This window comes from Thunnus maccoyii, chromosome 4 (genome assembly GCF_910596095.1).
Source record: "Thunnus maccoyii chromosome 4, fThuMac1.1, whole genome shotgun sequence".
NCBI lineage: Eukaryota > Metazoa > Chordata > Actinopteri > Scombriformes > Scombridae > Thunnus > Thunnus maccoyii.
In genome coordinates, this window is record NC_056536.1 from 32,452,595 (window position 1) to 32,475,597 (window position 23,003).

Here is a 23,003-nt window from a genome sequence, read left to right on the forward strand (position 1 = left end):
TGAAGCGAGACGCTGAGAGAAGAAATGAAGTAGAAAGAGATAACAAGAGAATCACAGAGATGGAGTCATAAGGAGAATCTGGAGCATTACGTCATGGTAGCATCCCCCCCCTCCTCCTTCCTTCATCCCTCCTCCATCAGCTCTGTGCAGCATCCGAGCTCTGATTGGTCCATCACCCGGTGGCCTATAAACCCCATTGGCTGACTCCGGGTCAGCTGCTGCGGACCTGACAGAGGACAGGAGAGAGAGGGAGGGCAGGGATGCTTCGGATAAAAGCGGCAGCAGCAGCAGAACTCAGTCCGCCCTCATCTGGATCAGAAACCTGAAGAAACTGCGGAACCGGGAACCGCTTTCACCGGACTCTGCTGCTCTGTTTCTACCGGCTTCTGTGAGACTCTCCCCCCCCCCCCCCACCACCACCAGCCCCGGGCTGCAGTGTGACCGTCCCCCCCCCCCCCGCCCCCCCGGGCCTGTCGTCCCGCTGCTGCGGCTCGGAGCGGCGGAGCAGGAGGAGCTGCAGGCAGGAGGAGCAAGGTGAGAACATGGGCGTCTGTCCTCCAGCGCACACAGGAAGATTATCCCGGTGTTATTCCCAAAACCGCCAGTTTAAAAAAAAAAAAAACTCTTTCAGGTCGCTGTGAAGCGCTTTAATCCCGCTGTAAGAATATTATGAGGATATTATAGAATCACTACAGGAATATTATACATGTATCACAGAGCAGGTGTGAAGGCTGGAGTTTAAGGTGGAAAGTCAGATTACAAAGTGTTTCTGTTTACTGGAGGATTAAAGATGAAAACAGCACAAAGTCTGAAACTGTTTATTGATTGAAGGAAAACAGTCACAACTGGAATATTTTAGGTTTTTATTGCAGGATTCTTTAAACACAACTCACAAGAAATTAGTTAGATTTCTAATTATAATAAACCAAATGCTGCTAACTTCTTATCAGTTGATCTATCAGATTATAGTGTAATTTATGATAAACATGTTTGTGTTTCAGTTTCAGGAGACAAACGTTATAAAACTGAGATGTAAAACAAGTGAATGACTGAATCAATCAATCATTTATTAATCAATTAATCAATTATTTATTAATGACCACACGAGCAGGTCAGTGGAATCTGATTTCAGACAAATATCAGCGTCACATCAGACTCACGACGAGCACAACAGATGATATTTACAAGACTTTAACTAATAATTAAAATAAACTTTAATAATAATAACAGTTTATTTGTACAGCACATGCTTTATATAGTAGAAACAATAAAAACAAAGGAATAAAAGATATGAGGATAATAATAAAAGTCATAGTTATGCCAATAAAAATGAGTTTTAAGAAGTGATTTTAAAGAAGACGACTAATAGCTGCTACTAGTAATAATAATAATAAAGATCATGTGTTTAGCTTAGCTTAGCATAAAGACTGGAAGCGGGTGGAAACAGTTAGCATGTCTCTGTCCACAGTTTAAAAATACATCTTCTAAACTTTTACACAGACTGAAAACTGGATCTCGGCGGATGGATACACTGTTGTTTGTCAAGAAATAGTCCCAGCGTGTAACTCCCCCTGAAACCACAAACTGTCGTCTCGATATCCGTCTTCTTCTTCATCTCAGGAGGGAAGCAAACGTTTATTTTTATTTGAACCAATCAGATGTTTTGTTTGGTTTCTCTGTATGAAGGTCACACAGGGGCATGATGGGAAGTGTGATGGTGTCTCTACGCTGCTTAAACACTAAATTTAGTGAGTCTAACTTCTGCAGTTCAGTTTCAGTTTTGATTTATTTATTGACTCTGGACCATGATCACATAACAACAACAACAACAACAACAACAACAACAACTGTCCTTCATCCTCCATTAGACTTTTAAATAGCACCAAGACATAGATATGAATGTGTTGAAGATCGATGGTATTTTATTGCATTTCTTATTTATTTTTTAGTTTCATGGTCACATGACGTGGACGTCGTACCGGGAACATGTGCAGTATCTCTCTGCTGCTGCTCTTTGTGTTCGTCTGTTTATTCTGTTTATTTATTTATCTTTTACCTTGTTGTCTTGATCTGTTTTTGCACTACATGCTTGTCTGATGGATGTTGTTTAGATGTTGTTTAGATGTTGTTTAGATGTTGTTTAGATGTTGTTTAGATGTTGAAGTACATGGAAATTAAATCTCCAACAAAGTGGAACATTCCTCAAATAACCTTTCATCTCGCTGGCTGTAAGAACTCATTTATATAAGTGTAGATTTGTGTTTTTTCTCTATAATTCGTTGTTCTTACGTTATTTAACTAACTGAATATGAAACTGGTGTCTGGTTCAGTTGCAGCTTCGCTGGTTTCTCTGCAGACTTTTATATCTTCTGACTTTGTCACACAGGATTCATCAGTAGATGGAGTTTAAGTTGTCACAGAGCTTCAGATGTTCAAACTAAATTTGGAGCATTTTTACAAGATTTCTCCTCCTCCTCTCCTCTCCTCTCCTCTCCTCTCCTCTCCTCCTCTCTTGTCTCCTCTCCTCTCCTCTCCTCTCCTCTCTTGTTTCCTCTCCTCTCCTCTCCTCTCCTCTCCTCTCCTCTCCTCTCCTCTCTTGTCTCCTCTCCTCTCTTGTCTCCTCTCCTCTCTTGTTTCCTCTCCTCTCCTCTCCTCTCTTCCTCTCTCCTCTCTTGTCTCCTCTCTTCTCTTACTTCCTCTCCTCTCCTCTCTTCCTCTCCTCCTCCTCTCCTCCTCCTCTCTCTTCCTCTCCTCTCCTCTCCTCTCCTCTCCTCTCCTCTCCTCCTCTCTCCTCCTCTCCTCTCTCCTCTCCTCTCCTCCTCTGAGACGGTGAGTCAGAGAGGCAGATTCATTGAAGGAGGTTTTGAAAGTAAAACTTTGACAGACGGGTGGAGACTCAGACAGAAAGTAGGGTGAGTTGAGTTGTTGTTGCGTAATAATTGTTCTGAAACTCTTGGAGGAAAGTAGGTCAGAGTTTCAGATTCAGAAGGTTTCCACAGTAACAACATCTCTGCTTTATGTAATCACAGATGAGCTGCTTTCTTTATGTCTTAAAGGATAAATCAGGTGTATTTATAGTCTGGTTTTATTTCTGTATCCATCGTTTCTATCAGTAATAATAACGTTGTACTGACCGAGTTACCACTGACAAAAAGAAACAGGATCAGACAGCAGACTGTGAAATTATTAAACAGGAAGTGTAATTAAATATCTAATCTTTGAGTATCTGAGAGTCTCCCTGATGTTTCCCAAACATTTCAATCAAATCTCAGACTTCTTTTATGTTCTATAAGATCATTAACGAACTTTAAAGAGCAACTCAACGTGCTGAAAGTTGTTTTTTTGTTGACCTGCAGTTGTTTAACTTCTCACCTGGCTGCACTGATGTAGAAGTGTACTCCGGTACGTCGTGACATCACACGTCGTCAGGTGTGGTTACAGGTATCTGCGTCCAGAGATGTGCATGTAAACAGTAAAGCTTGAGTACTTTTGGCTGGTAACAGCAGTAACCATCACCTGCTGCCTTTAACGTAGGATCAGACGACTGCATACGTTGTGGTCACGTGTTGATCATGTTGATGCATTAAAGGTACTTTGGGGGGAGTTTGTCCTTATTTGAATCGAGGGTTTAAGGATTTTAAAGCCCCTTGAGGCGAATTTGTGATTTGTCAACTCAGTCGCCAGAAGAAAACGTTGGCGTTGAACGTTTCTGTAAACCACAGAAACGTTGAATATATACGTTTCAACACGTGAACTATATATCATATCAACATTTCTACAAACGTAGCATATTAGCATTTCTACCTGTTGAATAATGTTATGGTGTGACAACGCTGTGGCAGTATGTTCATATATATGATATATATGTAAATACACGATATGTTAAAGGAGAAATGTTGAATATACTTATATAAAAATGACAGAAATGTAAAGTTCTGTATGTGATTTATAGTTCATTTATACTATCGTCTGTTCAACCAATTAAAACTCTGCTGCAAACCAAATGAGTCTGCAGAACTAAAAGGACTGAAACAGGAACGATAATCAGATTTTCATATAATGAAGTGATTTGACTTTAAAATTGTAAAGAGGCAGAATAATGAAAGTGTGTCTTTGTCTGTCCTCTGTTTGGCCTGCAGGTTCAGGGGAGGAGGAGGACGTGAATATTAATGAGAAATTGGGGGGAAATTTTGTGGATTCACAGTTTTTGTCCTCCATCAGAAGCAGAGGAGGCAGAGAGGAAAAAAAGACACAAAGCAGTTTGGAAATAAAGACAAAAACATGTAAATCAGAAGAGATGTTGAGCTAAGCTAACAGTTTCCCCTCCTGCTTCCAGTCTTTGTGCTAAGCTAGGCTAACAGTTTCCCCCCCTGCTCCCAGTCTTTGTGCTAAGCTAGGCTAACAGTTTCCCCCCCTGCTTCCAGTCTTTGTGGTAAGCTAGGCTAACAGTTTCCCCTCCTGCTTCCAGTCTGTGTGCTAAGCTAGGCTAACAGTTTCCCCCCCCCGCTTCCAGTCTTTGTGCTAAGCTAGGCTAACACTTTCCCCCCCTGCTTCCAGTCTGTGTGCTAAGCTAGGCTAACAGTTTCCCCCCCTGCTTCCAGTCTTTGTGCTAAGCTAGGCTAACAGTTCCCCCCTGCTTCCAGTCTTTGTGCTAAGCTTGGCTAACAGTTTCCCCCCCTGCTTCCAGTCTTGTCCTGGATCTATCTCTTTACACATATGATGTTTCTTTAGTGAACGTCTACAGTAGAGGAAGATTTAGATGATTGACTGCTGACATTAATGCTGCAGATAAACATGAAAGTCAGATATCAGCGTGTTTGTCGCAGCTGTTTTGTTGCTGCTTCCTGTTTAATTTTCAGTGAGATTGTAGAAGAGTTCAGTCCATAAAACTGTGACTTTTTCTCCTCCAAGAACCGCTAACAAGTAAAAGACAGACATGAGGAGACTTTTCCTCACAGCTTCATTCAGACATGACAGAACATTTAAGTAAAGAGACACTAATGCTCGCTGATATTTTAGAGCAGCGGTGAGTTAAAATGTTGTGATCAGGAGGAAGCCGACACTTCAGGCTGCAGCACTGCTCACAGTGAATCCACTGCTGCGTTTTCACATCGGTTTCATCATTTATTGTTATTTTTTAGACTTTTTTTTTTTTTTATAAAGTCACACATGCACACAAACATTGAATGACGGAACGTTCAGCTCACGTGTATGTAAAGCTGAGGATTCATTTATTCATCCTGCGGCTGTTCTGAATGAAAATGTCAAATATAGATTATTATTGTGGTTGTAAATAGTTTTTATAGGCTGATCTGATGGGAGGAGAATCTCTCTCACAGCTTTTCATCGTCTGTTAAAGTGATTTGATGAAGATTAAGATGATAAATGTGTTGCAGTGAAAGGAAGACTCTGACTCTGGACTCTTACGTAAAAGTGACTCTGTGTTTTTTAAAAAGAGTTAGGACTTTAAAATAGTTTCATCCATCTTTCACAAAAGTGTAAAATATTTAGTGTTTCTCTTGTTGTTGTTTCTTCTGTCTCAGGTTCTCCTGACTTGTATGAATCAGCGTTAGTGGACAAAACTGCATCGCCCACTTTTTAGACAATTTATCTCAGACGACTAGACTATAAAATGTTGTTTTATTGTTTATATTTGTAAAATACTGTGACTATGAAGAAGTGCACGACTCTGTTTTATTGTAAAGAAATCTTTGTATTGTCAGTTTGGAGTCGGATCAGACTGAGCTTGTTGTGTTGAGCTGCAGAGAGTTCATTAGCAGCGTGGGCTGTTTGTTCTATATTTAAGTCTCCACCCACCTGAAGAGGCTATGAGTGTGTGTGTGTGTGTGTGTGTGTGTGTGTGTGTGTGTGTGTGTGTGTGTGTGTGTGTGTGTGTGTCCATCCGTCTGACCGTTCAGAGTTAATTAACCAGCATCTCCTGCTCCTCTCCTCCAATCACAGCCTCTGCAGCAGGACACTTAACGAGGCATTCGCAGCTCGTTAAATAATTAATATCACCTCATCAATATTCCATCTGCTCAGCTGCAGCAGCAAAGGGGGGGTGGAGGGTGGGGGGGTGGATGTGTTCAGATGTTGGAGCAGAGAGACAAACCCGCCTTCAGTCTGTCGTTAACAAGAAGAAGGACCGTTCAGATGTTTTAACGATCTGTCAGCGCTCTGCCCCCATGCTGCGTTCAGGTTCAACCTGGGAAAGTAGAAACTCCTGCTAGAGAAGCATAAAAATCAAAACCTGTTTTCTATAAAGTCCTGACATAACCTCCTCGTTAGCTGCTGTTCATCACACGCAGAGTTTTCTTCCATCTGTGTTTGTGAAGAGATGAAACGTTTCTGAGGTTTTTTTTTTTGTTCGGATCGACTCCTGACAGAAGAGAAACACCTGAACACCTCAGCGCTTTAACGCTCAGCAGCAACTATATCTCCCATCAGGCTTTGATGGTGAAGAAGTCGTTCTTGTATCAGTTAACTTGGATTCATGTTATTGTGGAAAAAGCAGCGTGTGTGCGTCTCCTCCAGTCGATCGACGGTCAGACTGTTGATCGATCAGGTGATTGATTATAACGTCGTGACCTCAAACTGCCTGTCAAACAACAACAGATGTGACAGATGTTCAGTCTGATTCAAATAACGCTGCTGAATCACATTTTCTCTCAACATGATAAGAAAATGTTAATTAACGTATTTGGCAAATTGCAAAAATGTTCAGAGACGACGTAGCTGGTTGTTGTTTTTGTCTGATGTTGCAGTAAAACATCTGCTGGTTGAAACTGCAGCAGTGTGAACGTGTTTGTGGTTTGTGTTCAGACTCTGGCAGCTCTCGGTTAAGGTCAGAGAAAGGTCACGGTTCACACACGCAGGACTCCAGTCTCGATCCAGGTCTCTGCTGTCAGAGTCCTGCATCTTGTCGCCCCCCCACCCCCACCCCCCACTGCAGAGACACATAGAAATGTAGCTTCATTACTGTAAACATCATCCAGGCAGAGATTATGTTTGCGAACACAACATGATTTGGAGAATAATTTCTATATGAATGTAGTTTCTAGGAGACAAGATAATAACGACACAACTCAAAGCTAAAGTGGAAAAAACACAACAAACCTACTATAACGTGTCTATTATAACATTTCTAATAAAAAGCTCATAAATCAACATCTGGAGCACAGTCAGTGTGGTTTATAAGATAAGGTTTCAGCTCGCACAGCAGTTGGTAGTAAACAAGATTAGCTCACTAGCAGTAGCGCTAGCTCGGCTACCCCCTGTGGGTCACATGATCTCTCTTTGCAGGTCACAGTTGTCCGTTGACAGCGTGGATGTATTTGGAGTTCTGGACACAGCGCCGCTGCTCAGCTTTGCTACCAACTTTCCCTCGAATTGCAGCGAAAGAAATCCCACAGACGTCTAATTATAAAACAGACATCTGTAAAACTGTTGACAGGACTCCTCTAAAAAATAAAGTCAATTATTATTCTCTGTATTGTGGATTATTAATCCCTGAAAACATGGAAGCTAGAAACTGTTTCAGCTCACGAGTCAGGTGAACGGTTCTTACTCGACTGATCAGCCGCCATCTTTGAGTTCCAGCTCTTGTAGTACAACTGTGGTCAAGAATCTCTGCTGATGTTTGTGTCTGAGGTCACATACGTGTGTGTGTGTGTGTGTGTGTGTGTGTGTGTGTGTGTGTGTGTGTGTGTGTGTGTGTGTGTGTGTGTGTGTGTGTCTCCTTCAGGGAGAACAGCAGGTAGAGGATTATTTCTGTCTGACCTGCCAGCTGTCTGCTCTGATTTCAGCTTTTTGTTTTTGCCTTTTACTCCGAATATTAAGAATGTTTCACATTTGTTGTTGTTGTTGTTTTGTTATTAACAACCATGTGTCTTCTTTCTTTTTGTTACTTTCACTACATTTTGTCTCTGTGTTGATTTCATGTCTTTATTTGTATTGTTTTAGTTTTCAATCTGGAACTGTGTTTTCTTATTTTTTATCCTGTGAAGCCTTTATTATTATTATTATTATTATTATTATTATTATTATTATTATTATTATTGTAAATAACACACATGTCAAAATATTCACAAAACAACAAAAAAAGAAAACCAAAACAAGAAACACAGATTTAATTGTGTAAAACAAAATAATTATAAAATAAAGTGAAATAAAACGCAAACTATAAAACAAACTACAAATATGATAAAACACAAACAAGCTGTTATGAGTAAAGTGATAAAAAGATTTAATTACAGCAGATATATGACTCATTATATACAATATATAAGAACATTCATTTGTTTTTCCTCATTTCCTTCAATCAAAGGAAAATTGATAAAAAAAAATGTATTTAAAAAATAAAAATAAAAATATTAAACATAAATAAAATAAAATAGAATAATAAATAGAATAAAGTCTCAAATAATACTAAATAAAATAAAGTCTAAAATACATCACTCTCTCACTGTTTACTGTCAATATTTATTTATTTATTACCCACATGTGAGCTGTGACATCACTTCCTGTTTCTCCGCTGAATGTGGGTCACTTCTGTTGACTGATGTGACTGTTTCTCTAAAATCAGTGTGAAAACACAGACCAGCCAATAGCAGAGCAGCTCAGAGGTCGCTCTGCTCCCCCCCGCCTCCCCCCCCCCACCCCGTCCCCCCTCCTCCTATGTCACTTCCTGGCTGGTTGCCATGGCACTAGAGGCAAGGTGTCTCCCCTTTTTCTGCCCCGCTGTGTGTGTGTGTGTGTGTGTGTGTGTCTTTTTCAGAAATTAACGAGGGATTTGTTGTCGGCTGCAGAAAGACGTAGAGAGACTTTGATTTGATGATATTTGTCACCAGTCTGCCTCTTCCTCTCCGCACACACACACACATACACACACACACACACACACATACACACACACACACTCAGTGTTGTCAGACTAATTGCTGGTTCGTGTCGATGGTTGTTGCAACACGAGTTTGACACAGTTACTGCTAATGAGCTGCGCGAGTATGAACATTGTGTGTGTGTGTGTGTGTGTGTGTGTGTGTGCAGCTGTATTAAAGGTGCACTATGCAGGATTTCTCAGTTGTTGTTTGTAAACCCAACATTCATCGTTTCTCTCCTCTATTCAAGAAACAATGAATCTGTGACAGTTTTTAGTTAAAGCCTGTTGTGTTAACAGTTAACTCAGCGTTGCAGTGATGTCATATTGATCCTGTGATGTTTAGTGTGTACAAAGGCAGTAGACTGATTAGTCAGCAACACAAGGAAATAAACAATCAATACAAAGTTTCCCTGTGAATCTTTACATAAAGATGTCAGGGAGGAATCTTCATTTAAACACTTAATGTGGCTGCAAAATCTATTCAAGAAGCTCTGCAATCTGTCAACATTTAGACATATTAATCTCCTCTACACCCTGTCATAGAAATGATGATTACACCGTGTATGAGTGTTACTATTTAACATAGATCATGATGAATTGTTCCTGTCTTGTCCTGCAACTCTGCAACATCAGCAGACTCATCAGTGAAGGTTAAAGGAAGTTCAGCATTATATTTAAATTAAAATGAAAATTGTTTGGAGACAGGATGAGACATGTCATCTGGGGGTTAGTTGGACAGTAGAACTGAAAACAGACATGATGCTAACTATAAGTCTGTATTTTGATAGATTAAGAAAAGAACTGTAACGCCAACTTAAGGTGTATAAAACCCTGTTATATGCCTTTTTCTTTGTAACCTCATCCTGTGAGTTGCATTGTGAAACGCTCCTTCTCGTACAAGAAAATAAATTCTGTTAACTTTGGATACTTGGGCTCCGGTCTCTATTGTTTAACGGTCATTATGAAGAAATTCTTTTAACACACCCAAAATCTGAGGTGGCTGACATCATGTTTATGCTCATTAAAATGCAAAGTGACTGAACGCTTCATGTCCACATTTATGCACATGGATTCTTATTTTAAAAACCTTTTTGGTTTTTACCGACATAAATGAAATTGCACAAACATCATAGAATATAAAGTGTCGCCAGTATGAACCTTTCTAGACTTGGTGTCAGATAGATGATGTTGGACCATCTTTTCTCACAGTTATTAATAGCAGTCTGTCCTCTGGAGTGGTTCCTGTTCATTTTAAACATGACGTTGCGCAACCTTAAAAAAAAACCTGGGCTGGATCCTACTGTTTTGGCAAATTTCAGGCCGATCTCTAAATTGCCTTTCCTTTCTAAAATCTTAGAAAAGGTTGTCTATTCTCAGCTCATGGACTTTTCAAATGAACAAAATATTCTTGAGATTTTCCAATCCAGTTTTAAAACATTGCACAGCCCCGAATCAGCGCTTTTAAGAGTTTTTAATGACATCTTTTTAGCTACTGACTCTGGTCACTGTGTTGTCCTTTTAGATTTGACTGCAGCTTTTGATACAGTGGACATGAAACCCTGATTGCTCGGTTGGAGCAGTGGGTGGGCATCAGCCTTGATGACTCGGTGTCCTCCACTGCTCCCCTCTCATGTGGGGTACCACAGGGCTCTGTGCTCGGCCCTCTTTTATTTTCCCTCTATCTACTCCCACTCGGTTCAATTCTCAGGAAACATGGCATTTCTTTTCATTGCTATGCGGATGACAGTCAGATCTATGTCCCCCTAAAAAAAGTCAGACTCCTAGTCAGCCTGGATGTCTCTAAACTTCCTAAATTTGAATGAAAAAAAGACAGAAGTCATGGTCTTTGGTGGCACTTTTGTGACCCCCCTGGTTTATCTGGGTTCTTTGGCACAGTATCACAAGCCAACTGTGCACAATCTGGGGGTAAAAGTGGACACAGACCTTAAATTTGACAGCCAGATTAAAGCTGTGGTGAAGTCAAGCTTTTTCCAGTTGAGGCAGCTGGCAAAAATTAAACCAGTCCTTCAGAGACGGCACTTTGAGACAGTAATCCACGCCTTTGTGACCACTCGGCTGGATTACTGCAATGCACTTTATACGGGGGTTAGTGCATCCTCCATTGCTCGTCTTCAACTGGTGCAAAATGCTGCTGCACGTCTAGCAAGCAAGTACGAGCACATTTCACCTATTTTAGCTTCACTCCACTGGCTGCCCGTCCATTTTAGGATTCATTTTAAAATTATTTTATTTGCTTTTAAAGCCTTGAATGGCCCAGCCCCACCTTACCTCTCTGAGCTGCAGCACCCAGACACTCCCAGCCGCTCTCTCAGGTCAGCTGACCAGCTGCTCCTGACGGTGCCTGAAGCGAGGCTTAAGCTCAGAGGTGAACCGCTGCACATTAGACAGGCCTCCTCACTCTCACTTTAAATCTCTTCTCAGAAGGTAACTGGCCAATAGGGATGCAGCGCTGTAACACCCGCCCACACGTGAGCAACGTAACTGACAAAAGTGAAAATAGAAACTGCGATCAGTGACAGAAAAGTGAAGAATATTGTTGTCAAATGTAACACTCAGCTATAGTTTTATTGTAAGTGTTTCCATTGAGGTCATTTTTTGGTTTCAATTTTTTTTTTATTCATTTAAAAAAAAAAAAAGATTCTTGTGAGGTTTTACTCTGTAATCATGAAACAAATTAGAAACAAATTGGTTGGAATGAAAGTTTATAAAAGTATAACTATTCAAAGTCTTTTGTTTGTCCTCTGTGTGTTTCCATCCAGCTGCAGATGTGACTCGCCCCCCTCTGACCTAACGGAGGAAGTCGTCGTCACCGTTTAGCCAGAACTTCCTCTCTGCTCTGACCCGGCCCCAGTGCACCATGGGATCTGCAGTCCTCTTTGTGCTCCTCTCCTCCCTGGTGACGTCATCAGTGTGTGTGGGAGTGGGTGGGGCCAGCCAAGGTGACGGACAGTTAAAAGTTGTGCGGATGATTTTTGGTTTGAATCATCGGTTTTTTAAACAGAGGTTTGGTTGTGTGTTTTGTCCTGCAGGTGGCGCCGTGCTGTGTCCTCTGCAGTGTGTGTGTGAGACGCGGCCCTGGTACACTCCGCAGTCTGTGTATCACCAGGCCAGGACCGTCGACTGCAACGAACTCCACCTGCAGAGAGTCCCAGCTAACATCTCTGCCGACACACAGGTAACGCTGACATCACACAGGTAACACTGACATCACACAGTTAACACTGACATCACACAGGTAACACTGACATCACACAGGTAACACTGACATCACACAGGTAACACTGACATCACACAGGTTACATCACACAGGTAATACTGACATCACACAGGTAACACTGACATCACACAGGTTACAACACACAGGTAATACTGACATCACACAGGTAACACTGACATCACACAGATAACACTGACATCACACATGTAACACTAATGATACACAGGTAACGCTGACATCACACAGGTTACATCACACAGGTAATACTGACATCACACAGGTAACACTGACATCACACATGTAACACTAATGATACACAGGTAGCACTGACATCACACAGATAACACTGACATCACACATGTAACACTAATGATACACAGGTAACGCTGACATCACACAGGTTACATCACACAGGTAATACTGACATCACACAGGTAACACTGACATCACACATGTAACACTAATGATACACAGGTAGCACTGACATCACACAGGTAACACTGACATCACACAGGTAACACTGACATCACACAGGTTACATAACACAGGTAACACTGATGATATACAGGTAACACTGACATCACACAGGTAACACTGACGATATACAGGTAACACTGACATCACACAGGTAACACTGATGATATACAGGTAACACTGACATCACACAGGTAACACTGACGATATACAGGTAACACTGACATCACACAGGTAACACTGACATCACACAGGTAACACTGACATCACACAGGTTACATCACACAGGTAACACTGACATCACACAGGTAACACTGACATCACACAGGTAACATCACACAGGTAACACTGACATCACACAGGTAACACTGACATCACACAGGTAACACTGACATCACACAGGTAACACTGACGATATACAGGTAACACTGACATCACACAGGTAACACTGACATCACACAGGTTACATCACACAGGTAACACTGACATCACACAGGTAACACTGACATCACACAGGTAACATCACACAGGTAACACTGACATCACACAGGTAACATCACACAGGTAACACTGACATCACACAGGTAACACTGACATCACACAGGTAACAGTCACACCTGTCATGTCAGTGGTCATGTATGTGTGTTTCAGGTGTTGCTGCTGCAGAGTAACAACATCTCCTCCATCACCACTGAACTGCTGAGTCTGACCAACCTGACGGAGCTCGACCTATCACAGAACCACTTCACACAGGTAACACACACACACACACGTTTGTCTTTCTACACTTGTGAGGACCCTCGTTAACATGATACCTTCCTTGGCACTAAACTGAACCATCACAACCGTAACAACTAATAAAGTTGTTTTTCTGAAACTACAGTTTTCACAGAGCAGCAACATTACGTCTCCACCTCATGTTACATTTCTGTTACTTTAATGAATTAATTTTCATCCTCAGTCCACATAATCCTGATCTTTCTGTCTGCTGCTTTGTGGAGGTGTGTTAAAAACGCTGCTGTGTGTCCAGGTGAGCTCTATGGGTCTGTCCTCTCTCGGCCGCCTGGTGACTCTCTACCTGGAGGAGAACCAGATCGAGGAGTTGGAGGACTTTAGTCTGAGGAACCTGTCCAGCCTGGAGGAGCTCTACATAAACCACAATCACATCTCCTCCATCGGACCTAAAGCCTTCGCCGGCCTCACCAACCTGCTGCGGTACCTCGCACTCTTACTTCTTCTTCTTCTTCTGTTCAGCTCCAACTTCATTTAAAGTGCTGGTATTATGGAAAACAAGACAAAATATCTTTGGAGTGGATCAGGGTGATGTAAGGGCCTCCTGCGCTGTAGGATTACTCAACTCTGTCTCCTCAGTCAGAAAGTCAAATCAAATCTGTAGTCGCAGTTTGCATCGCAGCCGGATGACGAGCAAGAAGATAAATGTTGGTCTCACAGATGAAATCTAATATTTGTAGCTGCCACATTAGTTTGTCTGAAGATAATGTGAAGCTTCATGTTTTTATTGGACAGAACATTATCGCTGCCTCTGTGGGCTTCTCATATGAACAGATATCAACACATTTCACACTAATCAATACGTGAACATGAACAGAGGCAGTGCGGTCTGTATTACATTTCATTTTATTTTTTAATATAGATTACAGATTAACTGACTGCATCTCACTGTCAGGTCATATTTTCTTTGTAAAAAGTCTGTTAGTTCCAGCTCACAAGTAGACAAGTGTGAACTTTACCCAGCATGCATTGCAGGTGTGCAGGTCTCCTCTCTGTCTGACTGTGTTTTCTGTGTTTCAGGCTCCACCTGAACTCGAACCGTCTGGTGGCGATCGACAGCCGCTGGTTCGAGTCCCTGCCCTCCCTGGAGATCCTGATGATCGGGGAGAACCCCATTCTGGGTCTGGAGGAGAAGAACTTCCTGCCTCTGTCCCGCCTCCACAGCCTGGTGCTGGCCGGGATGGGACTGGCCTCCATCCCCGCCGCCGCCTTCCTGGGCCTCGACTACCTGGAGAGCCTCTCCTTCTATGACAACCGGCTCAGGTGAGTCTGACCGGCGGAGCTGCTGTCTGTAACGTTCTCTCACTGAGACGCCGAGCGATGACTGACGACCTGCCGTCCTCCTGACAGGTCTGTTCCCCGGGACGCTCTGAGCATGCTCCCTAACCTCAAGTTCTTGGACCTGAACAAGAACCCAATCAGCCGAGTCCAGCAGGGAGATTTCCAGAACCTTCAGCACCTGGAGGAGCTCAGGTGAGTCACGACGTACTGTCCCCATATTCACTATATTTAACAGTCAGGTGTCCATAGTAACAGTGAAAGAGGTTTTCCTCGCTGTAATCATTCCTCCTGTTCATACTGGACATTAAAAGATCCTTCAAATGTGTTTTCAATGTTAGTGATGGAGGATAAAATCCACAGTGTGTCCACACAGTCATTTAAAAGTCTGTGTGAAGCTTCTATTCAGCTTCATCAGTCTGAGTTAGTCATATCAAGTGGATATCTGACACATTTACAGTCTTTTTAGCATCAAATTCCCTCTTTGTGTTTCCTCAGACAGTGTTTCCCTGTTGAGCTGCAGGTGGAAGTATAGTAACAAAAAGAGGGACTTTGACACTAAAAAGACTGTAACGTTGAAAGATATCTACTTGATTTGACTCATTTGGACGCTGAAGCTTCATATTAGCTTCAGATAAACTTTTAAATACATGTTATTTCAGAGTATTGTGCGTGTTGTGTTCAGTAATAACTGTTAGTTGTGTTTGACTCAGTCTGAACAACATGGAGCAGCTGTTGATGGTGGAACGAGCAGCTTTCCAGAACCTTCCAGAAATCGCCAAACTGGAGCTCTGCAACAACCCGCGACTGTCCTACATCGACCCGCAAGCCTTCAGGTGACTGCTGGGAAATAACCGGAGAAACTGTCTCATCACATGGAAACAAATTCACAAAGTTTACAACTAATTTTACACGAGAACAAATGAAAGAAGAAACTAATCTGGACAAATAAAGATGAAGATCTAAACTCTCTTCCTTCTTCTTTTTCTCCATTTTTCATTTTCTTCTTATCGCCTCCTTGTCCTCCTCATTCTTCTCCATTTTCTTCTCCTCTTCTGCTTTTCATTCTGCTGCTCCTCCTCCTTCCCTTCATCCCTTTTCTCGTCTTCTCCTCCCCTCTCCTCTAATTTCATCCTCTCGTCCTCTTCTCTTGTTTTCTCTCCCCTCCTCCTCTCCTCACCTCTTTTACTCTTCTACACTCCTCTAATCTCCTCCTCTCTCCTCCTCTCTTCTTGTTTCCCCTCCTCTCTCCTCCTCTCCTCACCTCCTCTACTCTTCTACTCTCCTCTAATCTCCTCCTCTCCTCTCCTCTCTCCTCCTCTCTTCTTGTTTCCTCTCCTCTCTCCTCCTCCTCCCCCTCTCAGTGACCTGTCCTCCCTCCGTACTCTCCTCCTCCATAACAACCAGCTGAGCCTCCTCTCTGGAGACCTCCTCTCCTCCCTCCCCTCCCTGGAGGAGGTGTCTCTTCACTCCAACCCTCTGCGCTGTGACTGTCTCTCCTCCTGGGGTCCTCACCTCGGCAACCAATCACATCTCAAGCTGCTCGAGTCCTCCGTCACCATCTGCTCCTCCCCGCCTCACCTGATTGGTCGGGAGCTGCAGGAGGTGGTGGCGGTCGCATGGGGCGGGGCCGACGGCGGAGGACCCGGAGCCAACAGCTGCCTGCCGCACATCTCTGTTCACGCGTTTCCACCTGCGATCAACGTCAGCGGCGGACAGCCAATCACACTGGAGTGCTGGGCTGACGCTGACCCCGCCCCCCAGTTCTACTGGGTCACGCCCACTGGAGACAAGGTGAGCGGGGTCGTGTGTGTGTGTGTGTGTGTGTGTGTGTGTGTGTGTGTTTTGGTTGGTAATCATGTTCATCACCCAAACAAACCTTTCCTCCTGTCTTCCTGGTCAGGTGAGCTCAGAGGCCGTGGCTGCACCAATCATATCAGAGGAGGGGCGTGGCCTGAGCAGGAAGAAGAAGAAGCATCGCGTGTCTGAGCCGGGAGCGCTGGTGATCGAACACGCTGAGCCGTCAGACGCAGGTCAGGAACTAAAGCACATGTTTAGGAGAGTTTCTATGTTCGGTGTCTTTGAGGAGAAAAACTGAAATGTGAATACAGAATGAGGAAGAACAGCGACTCCTCACACTTCACTGCTCTGTTGTCCTGTGTTGAGGTTAAAACTGCATGCTGAAGCAAAATACCGTTCTCTACATTAAAAATAATAAAGTTCTTAACGATATATAACTCAAAGTCTCACATGTAAATGAGACACCAACTGGAGCCGATCAGTATCAGTTTTGTTGTGGTATTAAAACTCTCTCTGTGTGTCTCAGGTGTGTATACCTGTGTAGCGTGGAACATAGAGGGAGCAGACACAAAGAGCGTCTCAGTGTTTGTGGACTCTCAGGGGTCTCTGGATTCGTGGTCGGACAGGGGGAGCTGGCAGGGTGGTCAGCCCGGCCGAGAGCAGCCCTGGCTGGGGAACTCGTCCAGCGCTGCAGCCTCTCTGGTCGTGCTGGCGAAGGTACCTGCTGTGTGTTTTTTGTAAAGCACATTGTGTTTAATCTTTTTTGTATGTAATTAATACTGTTATTAACATCATTAACACTCCTTGAATGAATTCATCAGTGGAGATTAACATGTTTCCTGTGCAAGGTGGTGCACGCCCAGTCGGTGGTGCTGGAGTGGAAGCTGTATCCCAGCGGAGGAGCTTCATCTGTGGGTCAGAACCAGCAGGACGCCCCCCTACCTCTGCCCCGCTGGACCAGCGCCACCGTGCACATCGACAATCCTCAAATCAGCTACACCGCCAAGGTGAACGCATCCGCCCTCCCTCCACCTGTCCACATGTGAACTAATGCTGTCGCTTCACTGGAGGGAGCTCCAGTACTGTCAGAATCACCTCAGATGGAGAAATAAGAGCAAATATCTCATGAAAGTTTAAAGGTCATTAGAGACTTCACATCTGTCTGACATCGACTGCATCACAGCCACAGGCGGCTCTGATTGGCTCGTTCATTTGACTTGTAAAACCGAGTCTGTGTTTGGTTTCCATGCAGCACACATCCGGCCTGAGAGCGAATCAAAATTTTCAAGTGATATGAGTCAAAATTAAAGGATCATTCCGCGTTATTTGAAGTTTATTACAACGTCAAATTTTATTTTTCTGCACATATTTTATATCACTAAAATTAGGAATAAAATCTCATATTACATTAGAAATACTCCTTCTTCTTAATTAAAATTGTGACCAATAACAGAATGTTTTAATAACCAAATCACCTTCAAATCCTGTCTGTATACATTTACATGATTTTTGCTGCTATTTTCTGCCAAATTCTTTCAAGTATTCACTCTAAAAAATATATGTTTGTGATTCAGCCCATACGTATGAAGAATGAAGAATATATTGTCCAACTTGTTTCTCTGTTTCTTGTCTTTATGCTATTTTATTGCTCTTTGTCCTGATTGTAAGATGGCAGGTTTCAGGCCAACAGCTGCTAATATTTTTCACTGCTTTGCTGTTTTGACTGCAAAAAATGACTCTACTTAAATTGATTTACCTTAGTTCAACTTAAGTTAGCTCAGAATAACTAAACTCAACTTAACTTAACTCAACTTACTTTACTTTACTCTACCATTCCCTTAATTTAGTATTTCTAATTATTTACTTGTGAGAGATTGACTAAAGAAAGATGGAAGAACTGTACAAATTTCTGCAGCAGAGGTCGAGATGTCCTGACTTTTAAACTCCCAAAACACTGGAACTACATTTCCCATAATGCAACTGGATAGTGTCTTTCATTAGAGCCTACCTGCTTAACCAGTTGCACCATTTCCTGTAACTTTGTTTTTGTCTTCCAGGTTCCTGTGGATGTTCAGGAGTATAACCTGACTCACCTCCTTCCTGCCACAGAGTACCACATCTGCCTCACCGTCTCCTCCTCTCCTCCCTCCCCCACCTCCCCTTCCTCCTCCCCCAGCTCCTTCCCCACCGCCACCACTCCCTCCTCCTCCTCTTCCTCCTTCTCCTCCCCCTCCTCCTCCTCTCCTGTTCACACCTCCTGCCTCAACGTCACCACTAAGGAGGCGGGTTTCTCTGTGGAGCTGGTGGCGTCGCGGCGCAGCAGCGTGGCGTTGGCGGCCGTCATGGGCTCCATGTTCGCTCTGTCCATCATGGCGCTGCTGGTGGTCTACATGGGCCGCCGCGTGCAGCAGCACAAATCCTGCGGCCACTCGCTGAAGAAGTACATGCAGCACGCCACGTCCATCCCTCTGAACGAGCTGTACCCGCCGCTCATCACGCTTTGGGAGAGCGAGGCCGAGAAGGACAAGGACGACAAGGAGGAGGAGGAGCGGGAGGGCGGGGAGAGGGAGGAGGAGGCGACGGGGAGCCAAATCGACACAACAAAGACTTACATGTGGTAGCTGGAGGAGGGAGGACGGGAAGGCGAAGGGGACGTTTTAAAATTATAGAAAGACAGACATGCGAGGAGAGTTTCAGGAGGGACGAGGACGACGAGAAGAGAAACTGGACGGATGAGAGTTGCAGGATGCACATGTGAGAAAGAAAGAGAGGAGAGAGAGAGAGATCATGTGACTCATTGAAGAGCCAGACAGACTGGAGGTATAAAATATTTAAAGATGTCGATAACGAACACATCTGGCTGCTGAGAGAAAAAGGGAGGAGAACTAAATGACGGATAAAAACAGTGACGCTCCATCTGCCCAAAACACAACATCACACCCATCAAATTCACTTTTAAAGGACCATTCTGGTGTTTTTTTTCATGTTTTAGACTATTAACTTTCCATCCCTGCTGATCATAAATCCTTCATCAGTTTTTAAATTGATTTCCTTCCTTTAGACTCACATTAGTTTCATAAATTTCTATCAAAATCTGCAGAGAGAGAAATAATCCACCACAGATGATGTACAGTCAACTTTAATTTTATAATCATGTATTAATGCAGCTGAGAGCAAACTTCAAAATCAGTTTGTTGTTTGAGCTCATTTAAAAGCAACAAGGTGACTTCTGGAAACTAAAAGGTACTTTAGAATAAATAAACGGGTAAATATGGATAACAGACAGAAAAAAAGCAGTCATGTTTTAAAAAGACATAATTTTAGTCTAATCAGTTCCTTTTTTTTTAGGTTGATATTCATTGTTTAACATAAACACATTAAAAAAAACATTTTTGATAAGAATTGTAACTGAGATAAGAACTGAGCAGGACTTGGCAGTATAAATAAGTTAAAAAAAAACAAACAAAAAATACACAAAATTTGAATTTTTCAATATTTTCTTAATTTTACCACACAAAATCACTATTGATAACTGTTTTTTTATACAAAATTGTTACTGCTACTTTGTGTAAAGGTACCCTGCAGAGTTTTGGCTTCATATTATTACGAGTGGGCCTCTATTTTGTTTGTTATCATGGACACATGCACATGGATGACATGATCAATAGTCCTGCTGATGGTTTCACCCAATTCCACTGATCACCAAGTAGCGTTAATGCACCAAGAAATGCAGCAATAAAGGCAGGGAAGAAGAAGAGCAAGTACTGTAGTGTTGGCAAGAAAGTAACAGAAAGTAAACAAGATTTGCATTTAATGGGCTAAAATATGAAAATAGACCCATCTGTTTCCATCAAACCAGGTTTGTTATAAACTTTTCTTATAGCATCAGTTTTTATTTTATCACCACCCGGGCAGCTGGACGTCCTGTAGAGACGCCGGACGGACAGACATTAACAGAAGAGGTTGATGAGTTTGTTTTCCCTAACATCTGTTTCTCAAACTGAGGGTCGGGGGCCTGTAATTGGGCCGTCAGCTGGTTTGAATGGGAGCAGCATCTGAAGAGACCTTTTAGGACAGATGAACTGTTGACCTGTGAGTCCAGATGTTTTCTACTCACCTCTTTCCTCTCCTTTCATTTTCTCTTCTGTCCTCCTCCCCCTTGTCTTCTCTCTGTCAAGCACACTGACAGTAATCGTACTGTTAAAAAAAAAAAAAATCAGATTATTGTAATTTAGTTCATCTGATGAACACGAATGCAGCACTAACACTCAGCACAGGCAGCCATGTGGAAGATTTCACTCTAAATGTTTTCAGCGTACCACTTAAAGGTCCCGTATTCAAATGTTCAATTTTTCTTAACATAATTAATACTTATAAAAGTTATTTAATGGAAATAAAGTTGAATTAAGCTTTAATTTTACACACGAGTACAACACAAGGATGTCCACTCCTTCCCTCAATATTTGCCATTTTCATAGAACCATTAGTTATCCTGCAAAGCTCAAACATGCTGGAGTACAAACCACCAATATAAATCAAACTATATCACTGTATGCAGACGATATATTACTTTACACCCAGAATTTTACATTTAAGCTTATCTAGTTTGCATGATTCCTTCTGTCTCGCCATGTACCTCCAGAATAACACTTTTTTTTTGATAAATCTTTTGGTTACTACTTTTGTTGTCAGTTGCTTTAATTACAATATTAGAAAAATGAAGATTTGATTTTAATTTTACTGTCATCAGGCAAGTAAAAACTTTCAATGTATGAACAAAAACAACAGTTTTTAAGCTGGATGACGGTGCACACATGGTGGTATTTATTTAAGGGTTGCAACTTTGTCTTTACAAACATTTTTTTGTCTGTCATCACTACATTTGACTCCCAGAGAACTGCAAATATTTTTCTAAAGAAATAATTCGTTGATGATCTTTGAAAAACCCAGAATGTGGTTTAACTACACTTGACAAAGTTTTAAAGGTATTTCCATCTGGATCAAAAAGCATTCTGTCCACAGTGCACAGTGAAATGTAAACGCCTTATTTTCTATATAAAAATAATAATGCAATTAATAATGGAAAAAAAACATAAATTTACAAAACTGATAATGAAATGTTTTAATTTCGGTTGATGTTGTACAAATCTAGAATGAACATATGTCATTTCCTGCCAGTGTTGCCAACTTAGAGACATTCCTGCTAGATTTGGAGACTTTTACCCCCCTTTTAGTGACTATTTTCCAAAAAAAGCGCCTAGTATTAGCAACTTCTTCCAGGGAACTCCTTGTTCTTTGTTTTCATCCTAAATTATTAATGTGACCATTTAAGTTTTTTTTATAGTTTAGAGGTTTAGAGGCAGAGTTTACAAAAATGAGTTGATTCCAGTGTCTCTCTATTCATGACACTTCAGTTCTACACAAGCGGCACATAGCATGGTTTGAGGCTGAAGCTGATGCAGAAGTGCCACTGAGGGCATTTTTAAAATTATTGCTCCGTCAATAAGATTGGAAGACTTATAGCTGCTTTGATGCCATGTGGGTGGTGATTGACAGCTGTGATTGACAGTTGGCTCACCTGCTGCTCTCCCCGACTCCCGCTGAGTCAGACTATTGCCGCAATATTTTCATAAGTTTAATGATATTTGATAATGATGCCTGCTGTGTTATTTAGCAAATGCCCAAGTGTGCAGCAATCGTTCCCAGTAAGCTAGCGTTAGCTTCAGTCTGAGGTGGTGCGGATTGTTTCCAGAGCCAAACGTAAAAGAGGGCGCTGAACATAAGCTGCAACTCTGGGCTTCAAACTGGTTCCAATGTAACCAATGGGTGACATCACAGCTCGCTATGTCCAGCATTATATACAGGCTGTGGTTCCACAGTTTGCACACCTTTATAAAAAGATTTAGATTTTGATCAGAGGTAGATTTAAATGCATATTGATGAGACGATAGCAGCTTTAAAAATAATAAAAGCAAATGGTAAAGCTAATTAGTTAAGTTTAGCTTAACACAATTCTTTTAACTCAGATTCAAATTAGCATGTGATATCATCTAGCGACCTTTCAAGCTACTTTTCACTGATAATAGTTGGCAACACTGTTTCTGTCTGTTTTTGGATTAGAAAATAGAGTCAGTAGAGTTATTGTGCTGCAGATGGAATATTTTATGATCCAAATGTGCAAAAGAGTCTTTTCAGCAGATTCTGGAAATACACTGTCAAAAAGAGATTTCAAAGGGATCTACAGTATCTTGATACTGAGTTCTGGGACTCAACAAAAAGAGAATACATGAACACATGAGAAACTTCTTTTTAACAAATAGTTTGGCAGTAGTTTCAGGTGTTTTACAGGCTGTTTTGCTGCATTTGCTCTTGTTTGTGTTTTTAGGGGGAAATGTCCTCGGTTAACTCAGTGTAAAACTTTTTCCTCTGCTGCTCTGGTGATGACAGGTTTCTCATCATAAAACCAGCGATACACCTAATGTTTTCCAGCCTGCAGAGCTCGTCCTGTGTGATCAGGACTTCAGTCTGCACATTTATTCG

General features: G+C 42.1%; 1 protein-coding gene across 1 annotated transcript; it reads left to right on the plus strand.

The window, feature by feature from the left end:
• Positions 1-500: 500 nt before the first annotated feature.
• si:ch211-180f4.1 (uncharacterized protein LOC100144405 homolog) lies at positions 501-19,802 on the plus strand. The gene is made up of 13 exons (XM_042407900.1): positions 501-534; positions 11,662-11,841; positions 11,932-12,077; positions 13,245-13,346; positions 13,624-13,808; positions 14,406-14,648; positions 14,736-14,858; positions 15,377-15,499; positions 16,028-16,457; positions 16,567-16,696; positions 16,990-17,180; positions 17,312-17,470; positions 18,521-19,802. Exons 2-13 carry the CDS (start codon positions 11,760-11,762, stop codon positions 19,082-19,084), a joined length of 2,478 nt encoding a protein of 825 aa, XP_042263834.1. The 5' UTR covers positions 501-534; positions 11,662-11,759; the 3' UTR covers positions 19,085-19,802.
• The last annotated feature ends 3,201 nt before the right edge of the window (positions 19,803-23,003 follow it).